Below are 21669 nucleotides of genomic sequence, written 5' to 3' on the forward strand. Positions count from 1 at the left end.
GTAATGTTAATCCTCAGATTCATAATATGGAGAGAACATTCCTTATCTAATACACTCATATCTACTTGGCAGTCATAGCAGGTATTGCTTCTGAGATGAGACGCCGAAGAGGAAAATTTCAATTTTCATTATTCCAATCCTAAATATCTTCAACACTTATAATACTGAGGCAAGACAATGCTAAAAGACTGTGGAGCAAAAATAATATTCAGCAAATTGTGGTGATTAGACTTTATGAAACCATAGACACTTAAAATACATGTAGAATTACATATACAAAATCAATTCAAAGTCATTCAAAAACAGTTCAAAAAGCACCAAGGTGCATAGACTCTAACCACTAGAACTTCCTGCCTAAACATTTTTGTTTCCTGTCTTAAAAAGTCCATAAAAACTTCCCCTTTGACCAATCTTTTGGTCATCTGTTCTAATATTACCTAACGTGGCTCACTCCTAATTATGCTTTATAGAATTCAAGTGAAATACTTTGGGACATTTTTTACATTACACTATATAACTAAAAATTGTTGCTGTTGTTGAAGTTTGATCAATGGCTTGTGAAGAATGAGTTGTTTTCACCCAGGGTGCCAAATGAATGATGATCTTGATCTTCATGGCCCCTAATCTCAGCTGTGATGCTTATGACAGTTAAATAAGGACACAAATGGATAAAATGCTGGAAGGCTCTCTCCACCTGCAGAACATATCCAAGCAGGACACAATTATGGTAGGGGGATACAGTGGGGAAAACTGGACTGGGAAAATACTAGGTCAGAGGTGTGATCTATTGATATTATTTATGCATATGTCACCTTGAATTGACAGGCTACCAATTAGCAGAAGTAACATCATAAATAATTAAAATTTGGATACCCTATGGATTTCTGTCACATTCTTTGCTATAGTGAGAAACCCCATAATTTTATAAGTGTTAATAAAATGTGAGGCTGGATGAACACAGCAGGCCCAGCAGCATCTCAGGAGCACAAAAGCTGACGTTTTGGGCCTAGACCCTTCATCAGAGAGGGGGATGGGGAGAGGGAGCTGGAATAAATAGGGAGAGAGGGGGAGGCGAACCGAAGATGGAGAGTAAAGAAGATAGGTGGAGAGGAGAGTATAGGTGGGGAGGTCGGGAGGGGATAGGTCAGTCCAGGGAAGACGGGCAGGTCAAGGAGGTGGGATGAGGTTAGTAGGTAGGAGATGGAGGTGCGGTTTGGGGTGGGAGGAAGGGATGGGTGAGAGGAAGAACAGGTTAGGGAGGCAGTGACAGGTTGGACTGGTTGGACATCCCAGATGTCCAAGTTCTTCAAGGACCGCAACTTTCCCCCCACAGTGGTCAAGAACGCCCTTGACCGCGTCTCCCGCAACACATCCCTCACACCCCGCCCCTGCCACAACCGCCCAAAGAGGATCCCCCTCGTTCTCACACACCACCCCACCAACCTCCGGATACAACGCATCATCCTCCGACACTTCCGCCATCTACAATCCAACCCCACAACCCAAGACATTTTTCCATCCCCACCCTTGTCTGCTTTCCGGAGAGACCACTCTCTCCGTGACTCCCTTTTTCGCTCCACACTGCCCTCCAACCCCACCACACCTGGCACCTTCCCCTGCAACTGCAGGAAATGCTAAACTTGCTCCTACACCTCCTCCCTCACTCCTATCCCAGGCCACAAGATGACTTTCCATATTAAGCAGAGGTTCACCTGCACATCTGCCAATGTGGTATACTGCATCCATTGTACCCGGTGTGGCTTCCTCTACATTGGGGAAATCAAGCGGAGGCTTGGGGACCACTTTGCAGAACACCTCCGCTCGGTTCGCAATAAGCAACTGCACCTCCCAGTCGCAAACCATTTCTCCTCTCCCTCCCATTCTTTAGATGACATGTCCATCATGGGCCTCCTGCACTGCCACAATGATGCCACCCGAAAGGTTGCAGGAACAGCAACTCATATTCCGCTTGGGAACCCAACAGCCCAATGGCATCAATGTGGACTTCACCAGCTTAAAAATCTCCCCTTCCCCCACCGCATCCCAAAACCAGCCCAGTTCGTCCCCTCCCCCCACTGCACCTCATAACCAGCCCAGCTCTTCCCCTCCACCCACTGCATCCCAAAACCAGTCCAACCTGTCTCTGCCTCCCTAACCTGTTCTTCCTCTCACCCATCCCTTCCTCCCACCCCAAGCCGCACCTCCATCTCCTACCTACTAACCTCATCCCACCTCCTTGACCTGTCCGTCTTCCCTGGACTGACCTATCCCCTCCCGACCTCCCCACCTATACTCTCCTCTCCACCTATCTTCTTTACTCTCCATCTTCGGTCCGCCTCCCCCTCTCTCCCTATTTATTCCAGAACCCTCACCCCATCCCCCTCTCTGACAAAGGGTCGAGGCCCAAAACGTCAGCTTTTGTGCTCCTGAAATGCTGCTTGGCCTGCTGTGTTCATCCAGCTTCACATTTTATTATCTTGGATTCTCCAGCATCTGCAGTTCCCATTATCACTGATATAATTTTATAAGTGTTGTTGGTTTCATAGAATTAAAAACATATTTATCCATCAACAATAATAATTAAAGAGAGAGCTACAGCATTAAAAATAGTACTTGTGAAGTAAATTTCATTCCAGTGAACAGCCAGCAGGTAAGACAGCTGGGAGGTGAGTGGGTTTCAATACCCAAAACAACTTCTCTGTTCTCCACAGATGCTGCCTGATCTATAGAGTGTTTCCAATGTATTTTCTTTGTTTCAGATTTCCAGCACCCTACTTTTTGTTCACTCCAGTGAAGCTGATTTTAAGACACATCATGGTAATACACCATCTGATAACATAGAGTCGACAGCGAGGATATAGGAGCTCCATTCATATGCAACAGTGGCAGCCGGCTCAAATGCATGCATTTTTAATCTGCCATCTGTAATGTCTGTTCATTGTGCCTATTGGGGAAAATGGGATGATTAACCATTAAGTAGAAAACTGAAAGACCTAACCTTTAACACTACTAACAGATGCTGTCAGTTTAGTTAATTGTGAACTGAAATGTGACTGGATAAAACTTTTATGTAGACAGCACAGCAGGAGCTTTAAAAAAATCTCATCACCTTAAATCCATTGCAGAAATGTAATAGGATGCTGCCATAATTAGCACACAGGGGAACACTGTCAATGTGGTATTAATAAAGAACAGTTTGCTTCATTATATTGCCTTATCCACTTAACTGCATACCTGTTCAGCGTACATTAAGTGTACATGTACTCTAAGAGCCAATTTATTTTCTTATTTGTTTCTGTGAAACCCTGTTCCATTAACTGCATGCTTAACCACTCTACACGTACGTAGTTAAGTATTTTACCATTGGTATGATTTATATTTCCTCCATGGACTGACTAATTTTATTCACATTTATTGCATTTAGAAACAATTATTCTTTAAGAATTATGTTTTAAGAATTAATTAAAAGTCTGAACCCTACCCATCACACTGTAGCAATGATTACGGTTTCTCATCTGGCCCATTTTTCAGGATTGTAGTCAGTTCAAAATTTTAAAAAAACCTTTCTGACAATAACTACTCAGAGGCTGGTATGCTGTCACGAAGTCACTATTTATTTACACGTGGGAAGTCCTTGACAACTGATCCAGCTTCCTCAGACCCAACTCTCAGAGTGAGCAGAACCTCTGACACTCCTGTTTATGTCTGTCAGCCAGGGCTCCCTGATTGGCCCAGATTAAAAACCCCAGCAATCACTACATCCCTCACCCTCTGGGTCTGAGGACATAGGCTGGTCCTTATTGTTTGTAGTTCCTCCTGGGGTGTTTTAGCACCGGGTCAGGGTCCTCCAACTCTGCCTCTGGTAAGGGTAGTGTGTAATGCACAGTAGCTTGCCTCTTGTGCCCACGGTGTCTCGGAATAAATTCATTCTCTTCTTCAGGCAGCAAAGGCATTGAGTGGCGATATCTGCTGTGTCCATCTCAGAATCTGAGGTATTTTCAATGCCTGACAGAAAAGGAGAGCCCATGAGTTCCAGAACTGTCGGAAAGGCTTTGAGAAGCCGGGTACATTTTGCACAAGTACTCTTTTGTGAGTTCACAACTTTCGGATGGTCCGTGTGCTTATTCAGGACCATCGCAAACTACTCTAATTTATATGTCACTGGACCTGACCTCTAGATTAATCATGCCTCTTAACCATGCTCATGGTTCCTACAGCAGACTTCATTGCCTAAAGGAAACTGTCTCCCTCACTTAGTGGAGTCCAGTCTGGGGCTAATGTTCCTGCTGCTGTTTCACCCTACCCCCAACTCCTAGGTCCCGGAAGATCAGTTTTAACCTGGAGCACAGTCTTTTCTCCATTAGCAACTCTGCTGGAACTATCCTTGTAGTTGCATGACAGGTGGTCTTGTAATCAAGTAGGAACCAGAACTGTTTGGTATCTCGTGAAGCTATTAGCCTATTCCTTTAAGCCTGTCTGACCATTGGTCGATGGATGGTATGGAGTTGTTCTTATATGACAAATACCATTTGAATTTAAGAAATACTCAAGTTCCCTTCTGGTAAGTGATGGCCTATTATCTGTGACTAATCATTGCGAGAGCCTGTATACTCCAAAAGATGTACTAAGGTTTTCTATCACCACCTCTGTGTTTGATGAATGAGCTCTGTGCACTTCCAGCTATTCTGAGTGGGAGTCTACAATGACAAAGAACATTGAGCCCACAAAAGTACCATATTAGTCAATGTGTACCCGAGTGCAGGGCCCGTGTGCAGGGCTCACTTGGCCATTCCCACAAATGTGAGGGAGCTGCTTGTGGGAATTTTTGTCTTGTTGGCACTCTAGGCACTGGCCCCAACAACACAGCTGTGTCTGCATCCAAGCAGGACCACCAGGCATAACTTATTGCCAATATCTTCATTTTGTAAACACTGGATGACCCTGGTGGAGTTCAGTCAGTACCTGGCAATGATCTTTGTTCAGGGTAATCGCTCTTCCTGCCATATTCCATCTCTACTGTGATCTGGTCATGTTGGGTCCAAAAAAGTTTCAATTCTGGTTATGACAACCTCTTTATTTCTCCGATCACCACCACCTATTTCAGTTTTGGCAGGACCAGGTCTTCCTACGTCCAAAGTATGATATTGTCAGCTGTGATTGGAAGTGCGTCTTCAAAATTTAAGATCATTATATGACAGTACCAGTGGTGAATCTGCCAGTGGGAGATGGCACAATGCATCTTCATTTGCAACTTGGCCTCCTGGACAATGTTCCAACTTGTAAATACAGGCACTTTGTATTAGAGCCCACCACTGAATTTAGCCTGAAGCTATTGGTGACAGTGCCTTCCTCTCTTCAGGCGGACCCTGCAGGGGCTTTTGGGCTATTATTATTACAATTGGTGGTACTGGTGGAAGTTCACTTGTCCAAATATGAGTGCCAAAGTTTCCTTCTGAATATGGGTTATTTACGCTCTGCATTAGCTAATGTCCTAGATGCAAATGCTATTGAGTGTTCCTCCCCATTGGACCACCTATGAGCTAATACTATCCTGATGCCACACGAGGACACAGCACATGTCAATACCAGATCTTGCTTGGGATCATACTCTGTCATCACATTAGAGGATGATAGCTGTTTCTTCACTTCCTGGAAAGCTATGGTTTGGCTTCGTGACCATTTCCAAGATTGATTCTTTTTTTAAGAGATGATGCAACGGTGCCAGAATAGAGGCCAGGTTATGTATTAACTTTCTGTAATAGTTCATCAGCTTGAGGAAAGGCCCAAGCTCCGGTACAGATGTGGGAGCCAAGGTACCTTTGATCACCTTCATTTTATCTTCCAACAAGTGTAAACTAGTCTTGTTGACTCTGTAGCCCAAGTAGCTCATAGGTGGTACAATGGGGAGGAATGGCCAATAGCATATGCATCTAGGGCTTTGGCTAACGAAGAACGTAAATAGCCTGGACAACACATTTTTTGCTTCTAAGGTGTACACCTGTCTGGGAGAAATGTCCAAAGGCAATGTCCAAGTTCTTTAAGTGCTCCTTATTGATTTGCCTTATTATTAGCATGTCACCTGGATAAATGGGGTAGACCAGGGGTGGGAATCTGCGGCCTTAAGGCTGCATGCAGCCTTTTGGGGTACTAGTTGCAGCCTTCTGTCTATTTGTCTGCAAACACAAAATCTGCCTTTTTAAATACGTGTACCATTTTTAAAATTTTTACTGGTAAGCCAGTCATGTCAAAAACTAAGAAAAGAACATTAAAGGCAGAAAACAGAGTATTCAATGAAGAATGGGAATTGCACCCTATTACGTAGCTGCTGTGAAAGATAAAATGATGCATTTGCTCTGCAATGCCATAATTGCAACAGTGAACAAATATAATGCAGATCAATACTATGTAACTCATAAGAACCACAAATACGCTAAATTGTAATGAGAACCGTGAAAGTCTGCACTTAAGAAAATGAAAGATTAAAAGCAGCAGCGGCAAGCATTTAGAACCATGTCGGGACAAGGAACTGACATTACTGAAGCAACATACAAAGTAGCACATATACTTCCAAGGAGAGGTAAGCCACTTAGCAATGTGAAAATCATAAAAGAATGCATTGTTGAAGTTGTAGGATGTTTAGATTCAGTTAAGGTTAATAAGTACAAATAACTACTTCTTTCAAGAAAGGCCATAACTGATTGGCAACATGAATTAGCCCCCCAGTGTAACAGAACAACTTCATACAATATGCCAAAGCAAAAACTTTTATTATTCGATTGCCCTTGGATGAATCCACTGAATTACTGACTCAGTGCAGGCGTTATTTTTTATTTGTGTTATAACTGCAGATTTTCATTGCCACGAGGAATTACTCGCTTTGGGTACCCTTACAGCAACAACATGTGGAATTGACATCTTCACTATCTTCAAACAAAAATGCCACAAAGTTATGCACTTTACTAAGTGTATGCACAGATAGTGCACTTTCCATGACAGGAAAATGTGAGGGATTGTGTTATTACAAAAAGAACTGCCAAATCCAGATACTTTGATTTCCTTTCATTGTCTTTTGCATCAACAGAATGTCTGTGCTAAATCTACTGTTTTAAGTGACATATTACATAAAGTTATAGGTATTGTAAACTACATTTCAGCAAATGCATCACTGCATCACCAATTTAGCAACATGCTTCAGCTTGATGATGCAACACTCAGTTTGGATCTGCCATATTATTCTAAAGTGCACTGGTTGTCACAAGCACAAATACTTTGTAAGACTTCTTTCTTTCAGAAAAGAAGTCACAAGATTTTTTGAGGAACCAAAAGAGCCATGTGCATTGTCAAGAGGATTTCTGCAGAAACGCTGCACTTTTGTGAGATACAATGTCAAAACTAAAATCTGTATATAAGATAACAAAGTGTGGAGCTGGATGAACACAGCAGGCCAAGCAGCATCTCAGGAGCACAAAAGCTGACGTTTCGGGCCTAGACCCTTCATCAGAGAGGGGGATGGGGAGAGGGTTCTGGAATAAATAGGGAGGGAGGGGGAGGCGGACCAAAGATGGAGAGAAAAGAAGATAGGTGGAGAGGAAAGTATAGGTGGGGAGGTAGGGAGGGGATAGGTCAGTCCAGGGAAGACGGACAGGTCAAGGAGGTGGGATGAGGTTAGTAGGTAGCTCTCGAGATGCTGCTTGGCCTGCTGGGTTCATCCAGCTCCACACTTTGTTATCTTGGATTCTCCAGCATCTGCAGTTCCCATTACCTCTGATAAAATCTGTATATGGTATGTGGCTAAAAATCCAGGAATTTTGGAAAAGGCTGACCTTTTTCAAAACTCTCCTTACCCGATCTGAACTTTCAGCTGAACACTTTCCTGAATTGGCAAAGGTAATTAATGTACAGCATACAAGCAGATCATTAAGGAAATGCAACGTGAAAGAATACACAGCTGTTTTAGATTCCCTGATTGAAGAATACAATGAAAGTTTTGCAGAGTTTGAGAAACATGATCTCACACTGAAACTCGCTTTTCAACCACACCGAGTTGAAATGTCCAAAGCACCTTATGACTTACAGATGGAATTGATTGAGCGGTCAGAAAATATCAAATATTTGATGCTAAGAAGGATCCTTTTGAAATACGGGAAAATGCCATTGAATACCCACGTTTGTCAACATGCTCATTGATTGTTGTCTTGTTTTAGCACTACCTACAGTTGTGAATCAACATTTTCATACGTGACACAAATTAAACAGTGCTTGAGATCTCAGATGATGGATATTCACCTGGAGGACCAATTAAAACAATGGCCAACGATGTTGGAACCAAATATCTGATCCCTACCTTGCAATAAGCAATCACAAAGAAGTCACTAAATAGTTTTGTCTAACTTTTTCACCCATTTGTTCTATTGTCAACTTTGCCAAAGAAATAAATGAGTCTTTGCAAAATTTTTATTTTGTTCGAAGTCCTCATATAATGACACGCTTTAGTTAAAATTAGTAAATATGTCGACAAAATATGACGTTTTGTTGTATATGTTAAATTCTCAACATGCGGCTTAGTAGGATCTCAGTAAAAAAAAAATGTGGCCTTCCAATGTAAAAATGTTCCCCAGCACAGGGGTAGTCATTATAAAATGTTCTCCATTGTCTGCCAAAAAGTTGCACAAGCTGACCATACCCTAAATGGCAGTCTCTTATATTGGTACAAACCAATATAGGTAGTAATTGTAGCATACTTCTTAGAATCTTCATCTAATAGCAATTGCAAGTACACATGTCTTATGTGCAGTTTCATGAAGGGCAGGCCCTCTGCCAGCTTTGTGTATAAACCCTCTATACAAAAGACTGGGTATTTATCCGGCTGCAAACAACAATTTACTGTTTATTTAATATCTCCATAAAAGGTGACTGACCCCTGGGAAATCACAATAGGTATAAACAGTGCTGCCCATTCCACAAACTGGTTTCCTTCACTTTCGAGCCTTCTGATTTCTGCCCCTACTTTTGCCTGCAAGGCAGTTGGCACTGATTGGGCCTGGTCAATTTCCTTGGCTCTTTTGATGGTCCTTAGACCTTTGTGAAAAACGTCCAGGTATTTAGTTCGAACTTCACTCAGGCAACCATTTTCTAATCCAAAAATGTTTAGCCAATCTATGTGACTCTTTTTCAACCAATTTCTTCCCATCAAGCATGGGCCCTAGCCTTTTAATACAATCACTGCTAATTGAACCAGCTGTTCTTCATAAGAGACCAGAACCAAAGTTGTACCTTTAATTTGTAAAGGTTTCCCAGTATAGATTCTCAGTCTAGCCGAGGTCTTGTATAAAATTAAAGATTGGAGTCCAGAGCAAGTTCTGTTAAATAAAAACTGAAAGAACTGCAGATGCTATAAATAGAACATAGAATATAACAGCGCAGTACAGGCCTTTCAGCCCTTGACATTGCGTTGACCTGTGAAACCAATTCGCAGCTCATCTAACCTACACAATTCCATTATCATCCATATGTTTATCCAATGACCATTTAAACGCCCTTAAACTTGGCAAGTCTACTACTGTTGCAGGCAGGACATTCCGCGCCCTTACTACTCTCTGAGTAAAGAACCTACCTCTGACATCTGTCCTATATCTATCACCCCTCAATTTAAAGCTACATCCCCTCGTGCTAGCCATCGCCATCCGAGGAAAAAAAGCTCTCACTATCCACCCTATCTAATCGTCTGATCATCTTCTATTAAGTCACCTCTTAACCTCCTTCTCTCTAACGAAAACAGCCTCGAGTCCATCAGCCTTTCCTCATAAGACCTCCTCAATACCAGGCAACATCCTGGTAAATCTCTTCTGCACCCTTTCCAATGCTTCCACATCCTTCCTATAATGCGGCAACCAGAACTATATGCAATACTCCAACTGAAGCCACACTAGTGTTTTGTACAGCTGCAACATGACATCATGGCTCCGAAACTCAATCTCTCTACCAATAAAACCTAACACACCGTACGCCTTCTTGACAGCCCTATCAACCTGGGTGGCAACTTTCAGGGATCTATGCACATGGGCACTGAGATCTCTCTGCTCATCCACACTACCAAGAATCTTACTATTAGCCTAGTACTCTGTATTCCAGATACTCCTTCCAAAGTGAATCACCTCACACTTTTCCACATTAAACTCCATTTGCCACTTCTCAGCCCAGCCCTGCAGCTTATCTACGTCCCTCCATAACCTGCAACAACCTTCCGCATTATCCACAACTCTCCCAACTTTAGTGCCATCTGCAATTTACTAACCCATCCTTCTATGCCCTCATCCAGATCATTTATGAAAATGACAAACAGCGGTGGCCCCAAAACAGGTCCTTGCGGTATACCACTAGTAACTGAACTCCAGGATGAACATTTCCCATCAACCACCACATTCTGTCTTCTTACAGCTAGCCAATTTCTGATCCAAACCGCTAAATCGCCCTCAATCCCATGCCTCCGTATTTTCTGCAATAGCCTACCGTGGGGAACCTTATCAAACGCTTTACTGAAATCCAGATACACCACACCAACCACTTTACCCTCATCCTCTGTTTGGTCACCTTCTCAAAGAACTCAATAAGGTTTGTGAGGCAAGACCGTGCTGGCTATCCCTAATCAAATTATTCCTTCTTCTAATCCTTTCCAACACTTTACCCAGAACCAAAGTAAGGCTCACTGGTCTCTAATTAGCAGGGTTGTCTCTAATCTTCTTCTTGAGCAAGGGGACAACATTTGCTATTCTCCAGTCTTCTGGCATTATTCCTGTAGACAATGACGACATAAAGATCAAAGTTATAGGCTCTGCAATCTCCTCCCTAGCTTCCCAGAGAATCCTAGGATAAATCCCATCCAGCCCAGGGGACTTATCTATTTTCACACTTTCCAGAATTGCTGACACCTCCTCCTTATGAACTTCAATCCCGTCTCGTCTAATAGCCTGTAGCTCAGTACTCTCGTCGACAACATTGTCTTTTTCCTGTGTGAATACTGATGAAAGATATTCATTTAGCTCCTCTCCTATCTCTTCAGACTCCACACACAACTTCCCACTCCTGTCCTTGACTAGCCCTAATCTTACTCGAGTCATTCTTTTATTCCTGACATACCTTTAGAAAGTTTTAAGGTTTTCCTTGATCCTACTTGCCAAAGACCTCTCATGCTCTTCTTAGCTCTCTCCTTAGGTCCTTCCTGGCTAACTTGTAACTCTCAAGCACCCTGAGCCTTCACACCTCTCCTTTACATAAAACTTCTTCTTTCTCTTGACAAGATATTCAACTTCTTTAGTAAACTACGGTTCCCTCGCTCAACCACTTCCTCCCTGCCTGGCAGGTGTGTACTTATCAAGGACACGCAGTAGTTGTTCCTTGAACAATCTCTACATTTCAATTGTGCCTAGCGCCTGCGGTTTCCTTCCCCATCCTATGCATCCTAAACCTTGCCTAATCGCCTCATAATTGCCTTTCCCCCAGCTATATACCCATCCCTTTCCATCGCTAAAGTAAATGTAACCAAATTGTGGTCACTATCACCAAAGTGCTCACCTACCTCCAAATCTAACACCTGGCCTGGTTCATTACCCAGCACCAAATCCAATGTGGCCTCGCCTTTTGTTGGCCTATTTACCTACTGTGTCAGGAAATGTTCCTGTGCACATTAGATGGGTCAGTTTTTGTCCAAAGTACTCAAACTACCGTGTTTCCAGTCAATATTTGCAAAGTTAAAGTCCCCCATAACAACTCCCCTGTTACTTTCACTCCTATCCAGAATCATCTTTGCAACCCTTTCCTCTACATCTCCGGAACTTTTTGGAGACCTATAGAAAACTCCCAACAGGGTGACCTCTCCTTTCCTGTTTTTAACCTCAGCCCACACTAGTTCAGTAGACGAGTCCTCATCAAACATTCTTTCTTCCACCGTAATACTGACCTTGACTAACAATGCCACCTGCCACCCTCCCCTTTTACCACCTTCCCTGATCTTACAGAAACATCTAAACCCCGGAACCAGCAACAACCATTCCTGTCCCTGCTCTATCCATATAAATCAGGGACAAAAACAGAAGTTGCTAGAAAAGCTCAGCAAGTCTGGCAACATCTGCGATGAAAGAAAATAAGGGCTAACGTTTCAGGTCTGGTGACCCTTCCTCAAGACTGGTTCTTACTAGAACGCCCACACTTGTATCAACCTCCATTACTACCAGGCAGAAACTTCAACAGCTTGCTGGCCCGGTGGGTGAGCAGTCCTTGACACCAATCCACCTCCCTCAGAGCCAGTTCACAGACTGCACAAAACCTCTGACACTCCTGTTTATATCTGTCAGCCAGCTCCCTGATTGGACCAGATTAACAGCCCCAGTCACAGAACTCATATTCTATAAGGTCCACCTGGCTGACCTCATTATAATCATTGCACTTTCCACTCTCATCTAACCTGAATCTAGCCTGCTACCACTTACAAGCCGGTTGGCATATGGATGGCCTGCACTCTATGGCCTTATTCGGCAAATTAGGGGCTGTGACATTTATAGGACCCCAATTGCAGCTTCCTGCACAGACAGCACAGCAATGCACCAAGAAAACAAAATCACTGGATCTCATTCTAATAAAGTGAAAATAATGATGTGGTGGGCATTTCATTTAAGCAACAGTATTAGCATAATTGTCCTTTCAATGTTTTGGTTAAAAGCTTTCCAAATGTTAGTACGCCTGTCTGTCACCCCCATTCTTCCAAGGACCAGGCTAATCCATTCCTTCAATTCCATTCTGCCAGCTCAGTTCGCCAGTGAGATTTGAGACTTGACCAGCCATCAGACTGTGAGTTGTCAGTCAGTACACTGACAGCTAATTACTTCCATGCTAATAAGGCCCAAACAATAAAATAGGTATGGCTTCTCACTGGCTACAGAAGGTGGTCATGAAATTACTGCAGCTATTAAGTGCTTCTGCGCTCTTCACTTCAAAATCACATTGCTTGTCTCCATATGGCATAGGTCAATCTCATATCAACCCACACAATTGGTGTTCACTCTTCAGTTTTTATTTATTATCTAGTATACACAGGTACCCATAATATGGAGATAGGTTTCCATGTAGTCTTAGTCCATGTCTATTCGCTCTAGATGTTCCAATTTTAGGGCATGACAGAAGGCCACATACTGTGATCATTAAACGTCCTCCAGCAAACAGTCACTCAGCTGATCTTGGGGTGGGTCCATCAATCCACAGCTCCTACTGTTTCAGTATTAACTGACATATTCTATGGCTATGGAGAGATCAGAGATTTATAAACTTGGAACTGACGCAAGGAATGGCACAGCTAAAATATATTCCAAAATAGGAATTAAAAACTGCACTACCATCCTACAAGTACAGCAGCAAGTTCAGAAAATCTTCTGTTGTGAGATCTTGTTTTGTGCTGTGCATAATTTGGCTGCTGTGCTTGTCCAGGTAAAGATACTGGAAGGCAATGGCATTGTGGTAGTGTCACTAAATTAGCAAACTAATGGCCTAGCTAATGCTACAGCAACTGGTGGAACTTAAATCTTTCTAATAGAAATATCTGGAAAAGCAAGTTTGTTGTAATAGTTCTTTTAAAAAAGGCCACCTGATTTATTACCTTTCTATCGGGAAGGAAATCTGACCTCCTTACCTGCGCTGGCCTACATGTGTCTCCAGCTCCATAGTTTGATTTTTAAGGTTGACTTTTAATTGCTCTCTTAAATGATTGAGCAAGCCACTCATTTCAAAGGCAACAAGATGGCAACAAATGTTGGCCTTGCCATGACATCCTGATCCATAACAGTATTGTTAAAACCTTCAAAAATAACAATAAAAACAAAGATCTGCAATGCTGGAGATCTGAAATAAAACTAGAAAGTGCTGGAGAATTGCAGCAGATCTGACAACATCTGTGGCGATAAAAAGAGAGTTAATACTGAGGTCAAAATGACTCTTTTTCAGGGCATTCCAAAGTCTGCAGATCAAACTAGAAACATTAACTGTTTCTCTCTATACAGATGTTGCCAGGCCTGCTGAGTCTCTCCAGCACTTTCTCTTACAAAATTAGTTTCTTGGACATGAAGTAATTTGCAGTATTCTGAAGGTAAAAGGTGCTACATGATGGAAGAATCTTTCTTCTTTCTTATTCCAAATTGGATACAATTTAAATATTTTCATCAATCTAATTTGTCAGACTTTTTCCCTCCAGCACTGTATGAGTTTAGTAATATCAAAGCATTGTGAATGCATAATGAGTTTTATTGCACATAAATTTTCATATTTTGTTAAGCAGGTTTTGCAGCACAATAACGACGGGAAAAGTGAATGGTTGCTTTATTTTTCAACCCCACAATATGCTTCCTGCATTATCCATCTTGAAACAGAGTTGATCCATTTGCACCTACACAGCAATAACTGCAGCCTCAGCCAAATTGCTACAGAGGTCATTTGGTCAGGAATCTGCTCTGTTGTTTTGTGTGTCTTGTCTGCATATAGTGTATGACCATCAAAGCATTAATTTGCCAGTATGTCAACCTAGTATTCTGATCACTAAGTAAAGAAATGATACCACCATTGTAAACTAAAGGAGTGTTTGGGCAGCATAAAATACAACTGAAACAATATTAAAGTAAGAGAACCTATAATTGGTGACAGGAAATTATTTCCTACTTTCAAACAAAACTACCCATCAGAAATGAGCTGTTAGGTCTAACAGAAAAATAGTCAATGATTAATTATACAGAAATATTTAATTAAGACTAGGATACTAGTGGAAGTGTTTAATAATATTCAAATATATTCATACATGATGTTTGGCTATAATTACAGTTTCATTGCACATTGTTTCTCTTCCACCTTAGGGTGTATAGCACCTCTTGATATTATTGGAAGACCCTGAGATGAGACACCTTAATACCTAGTAACGATGGCTACTTATCACTGCTGGTGAATAAAGGTCAAAGTTTGCTCCACTGCTGTACATAAGCTTAATAAGACTGTCACACTAATTCAATTTGCAGCCACCAGAGATTTGTTATCACAGTCCCTTTGGGATTAATGTTTCCTCAGCCTGTAGAAGCACCAGGACCCAGGCCAGTTACTGCTTAATTAACATGGGGAAAGAAGCTTCAATGAAACTTGCTGAGGATTATTCTTCCTCCCAACCTGCAGCCTAGCTCCACGCCCAGAAAACTTCTTTCAAAATTTATAAACAAAAGTCAACATGCAAACATATACTGCAAAATTGCCAAGTAAAATGAACTGAGAAACTGAACTAACATGAATACATATTTTGTTTCTTTAAAATGCAATGAAAATAGGCTGAAACATTTCTTAGTAATTTATATTTGAAATGCAGCTGCGAATTCACTAAGACACAGAATAGCTTGTAGGCGAATGATTAGCAGCTTATTGCAACACAGGAAACAATAAGTTTGAGCATAAATAAAAGCTGACAATTTTTACTGCAATCAAGTTATGATTAGGTACACAACCAATTTAGCACATAAAAACAGAACTGTTCTAAATATTGATATGCATTACTGATAAGTTAGTTGAGCAAACATCTCAGATAAGCTTTTATGCTTTCTGGATAATTTCCCATTCTTTTGATAAAGTCATAACCCTGTGGGAATCGCTGTACTCATAATGAGGAATTTTGAAAACAACATTTGTGTGTTTATTTTATCAAATCTTGGCATTTTGAGATAAAAGAAAAAACACCAGTGGGATACGGTAACTGAAACTTTCCCTGTGCAATTTCAATTTAGGAAATTGTATACACAAACTGCAAATGTGTAAATATAAACACAGAACATGCATGCAATGTCTGAAGCAAAATGCTATTACAACTGTTCATTTCTCCGAAGGCAAGAAACAGTCTTACCCCTTCCCGAATGCATCTCATTATCACAGTGTAAGCAATGGAGGGGATGGTCCAGTGGTCTCTTGAGTGCAGGCTTTTCTCATCCTGTAACCATGGAAATGTCATTATAAATGAAATTAGCTAATAGATGATTAGAAAAAATTCAATGAGAATAAAATGATGTTTTCCCTAAACACAAAGGTAACATAAAACCACAACCCCATTCTGCATTCAAAGGAAGGTTTTCATTTTGTCACTCAAAGATTCTCCCCTCTGAGGTCAATGGCATATAGCCAGGACGGTTGCAAACAGAAACGCCACTTCTATCATCAAGAGAACTGTATTTCACATGTATGATGATGGCAGGGTTAAAGCTTTCACCTTCTATTTGTATTTCCATTCAAATAAACTTGGGCCAGATTACTGTTGCAGAATAAAATGTTAAGATATCACGAAGAATGAGCATGGCATTCACCATTCCAATATGGCGGTCATAGTAGGACTGCCATGATCTTGAGGATCTCTGGTGGTGCTAGCTGGTTTGTATTTCTTTTCAAGACGGTTTTGTGGTAGAAATTGGACAATTTTGTGATGGTTCCTGTTTTTTCTAGTACATAATTAGTTAGTGTAATGTTGGATATGGATAGCATGCCCCAGTGACATTTTCCACATTTGGGTTTATTTCCATTCTTTACTCTTTAGTCAACTTGACTGCCAGGAAACACTGAATGCAACTCCCATCATGTTCTGCATGCAGAATATTATCATTTCCTGGGAACCAAAACCACAAGAAATTTTGATTTTGCGCCAACTTCTAAATTATATGCAAAAGTTCATAAATAATGTTCAGTTCATTCCCTACTTTGTGTGACAATTATTCTTGTATTAATAGCCTTAATCCCAGTTACATGGGTATTGCATGCAACACTTCACAGAATACTCATTGCTTTATTGGCAATGTAGAACAAAGTATATCTGATCAGAGAAGATGTATCAAACTCTTAGTTTTTTGGACACACTACCCTGAATTACTGCCAGCATTTGCTTTATGATGTTAGCCATTTCTAGGTTGTGCAGTTTTGTACAGTCTCTGGATCAAGAATGGAATTGTCCCCGAGTCTTAGATCAAGACCTGGATATGTGCCAGGTCAAGCCAACTCGGGAGCCCGAGAAAATAGCAGGCAAGAGGTGATGTCAGGATGCCTGCCCTCAAATGAATGAGACTGTGAGGGAGATTCTATATTTTGGAACATGGACAAAATTCAAAGTTAAAGAAAGGCTGAACTGCAGCAAACGCTACAATATAATTCACATTTCACATAATATTTTGGTGTAAATAAAATCTCAACAAAGTCTTATAAAATATTGGAAATTATGAGCTCTCTGATAAATCCAACCTTGACCTCAGCAAAAACTGATTAAGCTCATCCATTATGAGGATTTGCAGCCACAGATGTATCAAGGAGACAGAATTGAGAAATTTTAACATTTATCCGTGTGTGTGTGTGTGTGTGTGTGTGTGTGTGTGTGTGTGTGTGTGTGTGTGTGTGTGTGTGTGTGTTCGAAGTCACAACACAACTAGCAATCAGTCCCAAGCAGTTTGTTTATAGGCCTCATTACAATAGTGTCCAGACAGATTTTTGTAATTTTTGCAAAATACATCTGTACAAACATTCCAAATTAAAGATTCGGAAAATTCCAAGAGATGTTCAAGAAAGGGAATAGGGATAATCCTGGGAATTACAGACCAGTCAGTCTTACTTCTGTGGTGGGCAAATTACTGGAGAGAATACTGAAGGGGTAGTATTTATGACCATTTGGAAAAGCACAGTTTGAGTATAAATAGTCAGCACGGCTTTGTGAGGGGCAGGTCATGCATCACAAGCTTTATTGAATTTTTTGAGGATGTGACAAAACTCATTGTGGAAGGTAGAGCAGTGGATGTGGTGTATGTGGATTTTAGCAAGGCATTTGATAAGGTTCACCATAGTAGGTTCATTCAGAAAGTAAGGAGGCATGGGATTCAGGGAAATTTGACTGTCTAGATACAAAGCTGGCTGTTCAATAGAAGACAAAGGGTGGTAGTAGATGGAAAGTATTCAGCCCGGAAATCGATGACCAGTGGTGATCCGCAGGGATCTATTCTGGGACGTCTACTCTTTGTGATCTTTATAACTGACTTGGATGGAGGGTGGGTTAGTAAGTTCGCCAATGCCATGAAGGTTGGTGGAGTTGTGGATAGTGTGGAGGGCTGTTGTAGATATCAATGAGACATTGACAGGATGCAGAGCTGGGCAAAGAAGCGGCAGATGGAATTCAACCCAGAAAAGTATGACGTGATTCATTTTGGAAGGTTGAATTTAAATGCAGAATACAAGGTTAATGGCAGGATTCTTGGCAGTGTTGGAGAACAGAGGGATCTTGGGATCCGCGTCCATAGATCTCTCAAAGTTGCCACCCAAGTTGATAGGCTTGTCAAGAAGGCATATGGTGTTCTGACTTTCATCGGCAGGGGAATTAAGTTTAAGAGCCGTGAGGTTATGCTGCAGCCCGATAAAACCCTGGTTACACCACACTTGGAATAATATGTTCAGTTCTGGTCGCCTCATTATAGGAAGGATGTGGAAGCTTTAGAGAGGGTGCAGAGGAGATTTACCAGGATGCTGCGTGGACTGGAGGGCAAGTCTTATGAAGAAAGGTTGAGTGAGCTAGGGCTTTTCTCATTGGAGCGAAGAAGGATGAGAGGTGATAATGGGAACTGCAGATGCTGAAGAATCCAAGATAACAAAGTGTGGAGCTGGATGAACACAGCAGGCCAAGCAGCATCTCAGAAGCACAAAAGCTGACGTTTCGGGCCTAGACCCACCATCAGAGAGCTCTGATGAAGGGTCTAGGCCCGAAACGTCAGCTTTTGTGCTCCTGAGATGCTGCTTGGCCTGCTGTGTTCATCCAGCTCCACACTTTGTTATCAAGGATGAGAGGTGTACAAGATGATGAGAAGCCATGATAGAATGGATACCCAGAGACTTCTTTCCAAGGCAGAAATAACTATTATGAGGGGACATGCTTCGGTTTTCACTGAGGAAAGGGACCTTGTTGTGAATGAGAACTTTGAGGAGCAGGAAAACAGGCTTGAACAGATCAAGATTGAGGAAGTTGATGTTTTGGAAATTTTGGCAAACAATAACATTGATAAGTCCCCAGGGCCAGACCAGATTTATCCTAGGTTGATCCGGGAGGCGAGAAAGGAGGTTGCTAAGCTGCTGGCGAAGATCTTTGCTTCCTCACCGTCCACGGGAGCTGTACCGGAAGATTGGAGGGAGGCAAATGTTGTTCCTCTTTTCAAGAAAGGGAATAGGGAAATCCCTGGAAATTACAGACCAGTCAGTCTTACGTCTGTGGTCAGCAAGGTTTTGGAAAGAATTCTGAGGGATAGGATTTATGACTATTCGGAAAAGCATAGCGTGATTAAAGGGAGTCAGCATGGCTTTGAGGGGGACAGGTCATGCCTTACAAATCTTATTGAGTTCTTTGAGGAAGTCACGAGACTGGTTGACGAGGGTCAAGCAGTGGATGTGGTGTACATGGACTTCAGCAAGGCATTTGATAAGGTTGCCCATGGCAGGCTCATTCATAAAGTCAGGAGGTATGGGATACAGTGTGATTTGGCTGTCTGGATTCAGAATTGGTTGGCTGACAGGAGGCAGAGAGTGGTTGTAGATGGTAAGTATTCTGCCTAGAGGTCAGTGCTGACTGGTGTCCCACAGGGCTCTGTTCTTGGGCCTCTGCTCTTTGTAGTTTTTATAAAGGACTTGGATGAGGAGGTTGAGGGGTGGGTTAGTATGTTTGCTGATGACACAAAGGTTGGAGGTGCCATCGATAGTATCAAGGACTATTGCAGGCTTCAGCGAGACATTGACAGAACGCAGAGCTGGGCTGAGAAATGGCAGATGGAGTTCAACCTGGATAAATGTGAAGTGATGCATTTTGGAAGGTCGAACTTAAATGCTGAATGTAGGATTAAAGGCTGGATTCTCGGCAGTGTGGAGTAACAGCGGGATCTTGGTGTTCAAGTGCATAGCTCCCTCAAAGTTGCCACCCAGGTGGATAAGGTTGTTTAGAAAGCATATGGTGTTTTGGCTTTCATTAACAGGGGGATCGAGTTTAAGAGCCGCGAGGTTATGCTGCAGCTCTACAAAACCCTGGTGAGACCGCATTTGGAATATTGTGCCCAGTTCTGTTCGCCCTATTATACGAAAGATGTGGAGGCTTTGGAGAGGGTGCAAAGGAGGTTTACCAGGATGCTGCCTGGACTGGAGGACTTGTCTTACGAGGCGAGGTTGACTGAGCTCGGACTTTTCTCTCTGGAGAGGAGGAGGAAGAGAGGTGACCTGATCGAGGTGTACAAGGTAATGAGAGGCATGGATAGAGTCGATAGCCAGAGACTTTTCCCCAGGGTAGAATTGACTGCCATTAGGGGTCATAGTTTTAAGGTGTTAGGAGGAAGGAGATGTCAGAAGGAGGTTCTTCACCCAGAGGGTTGTGAGCGCATGGAATAGTTTACCAGGGGTAGTCGTGGAAGCGGAGTCATTAGTGACATTTAAGCGACTGCTGGACATGCACATGGACGGCAGTGAATTGAAGGGAATGTAGGTTAGGTTATTTTATTTTCGGATTAGGATTATTCCACGGCACAACATTGTGGGCCGAAGGGCCTGTACTGTGCTGTACTTTTCTATGTTCTATAATTTTAAGGTGATAAGAGGAAGGTGTAAGGGAGATGTTAGGGATAGGTTCTTTACACAAAGAGTGGTGGGTGCATGGAATGTGTTGCCAGCATAAGAATTGGAGTCAGATACATTAGGGATATTTAGACAACTCTTGGATAGGCATATGGATGATAGTAAAATGTACACAGGGTAGTTTGATCTTAGAGTAGGAAAATAGGTCGGCTCAACATCGTGGGCCGAAGAACCTGTACTGTGCTGAACTGTTCTATGTGTGATTAATATGTCAATTAATATGTGTCCAGTCAAAGTAATGCACCCTGAACAAGAACATCACATCAAGTGTAATGGAAATCCAGAACTCAAAACAGAAAAAGCTGATGCCCACACTAAAGATGACATCAGGTCAACTGAATGTCTTAAAACTAAGATTAATAGATTTTTCTTGGTAAGGGTAAGAATCAGTGAGGATAGGTATCTGCACCTCCTCCACAATAACACTCAACACTGAAGCCCCCCAAGGACGTGTCCTCAGTCCCTACTGTCCTCCCTATACACCTATAACTGTGTTGCCAAATTCCTAATGAATGCCATCTACAAGTTCGCTGACGACACCACCTTATAGGGATGGATATCTAATGACAAGTCAAAATACAGAATGGAGATGTGGTGCAATGAAAACAAACTGTTTGTCAATGTTGGCACAAGTAAAGAACTGACCATTGGCTTCAGAAAGAAAGGAGAACACATCCCCATCTACATCAACAGAACTGAGGTTGAGAGAGTGAAGAGCATCAAGTTCCTCAGAGTGATGATAATCGACAACCTGTCCTGGACTTCCCATGTAAATGCAACAGTCAAGAAGGCATAACAGTACCTCTTCTTCCTCATGCAGCTCAAGAAAGTTGGCAAGTCCATGAGGTCCCTCACCAACTTCGACAGATGCGCCATTGAAAGCACACTGTCTGGGTGCATAACTGTCTAGTATGGCAACTGCTTTGCCCAGGACCATAAGAAACTGCAGAGGGTGGTCTGCACAGCCCAGACCTT

At 42.2% G+C, this 21669-nt stretch overlaps 1 protein-coding gene across 3 annotated transcripts in view; it reads right to left on the reverse strand.

Moving 5' to 3' along the window:
- Positions 1-21669, reverse strand: part of ulk4 (unc-51 like kinase 4) — a 416752-nt gene that overhangs the window by 270534 nt on the left and 124549 nt on the right. For all 3 annotated transcript variants that reach the window (XM_059652139.1, XM_048563177.2, XM_059652146.1), the window contains one exon: positions 15914-15997. In XM_059652139.1, the coding sequence (XP_059508122.1) occupies positions 15914-15997 (84 nt within the window). The remainder of the gene's footprint in view (positions 1-15913; positions 15998-21669) is intronic.

Source organism: Stegostoma tigrinum, chromosome 2 (genome assembly GCF_030684315.1).
Source record: "Stegostoma tigrinum isolate sSteTig4 chromosome 2, sSteTig4.hap1, whole genome shotgun sequence".
Classification (NCBI taxonomy): Eukaryota; Metazoa; Chordata; class Chondrichthyes; order Orectolobiformes; family Stegostomatidae; genus Stegostoma; species Stegostoma tigrinum.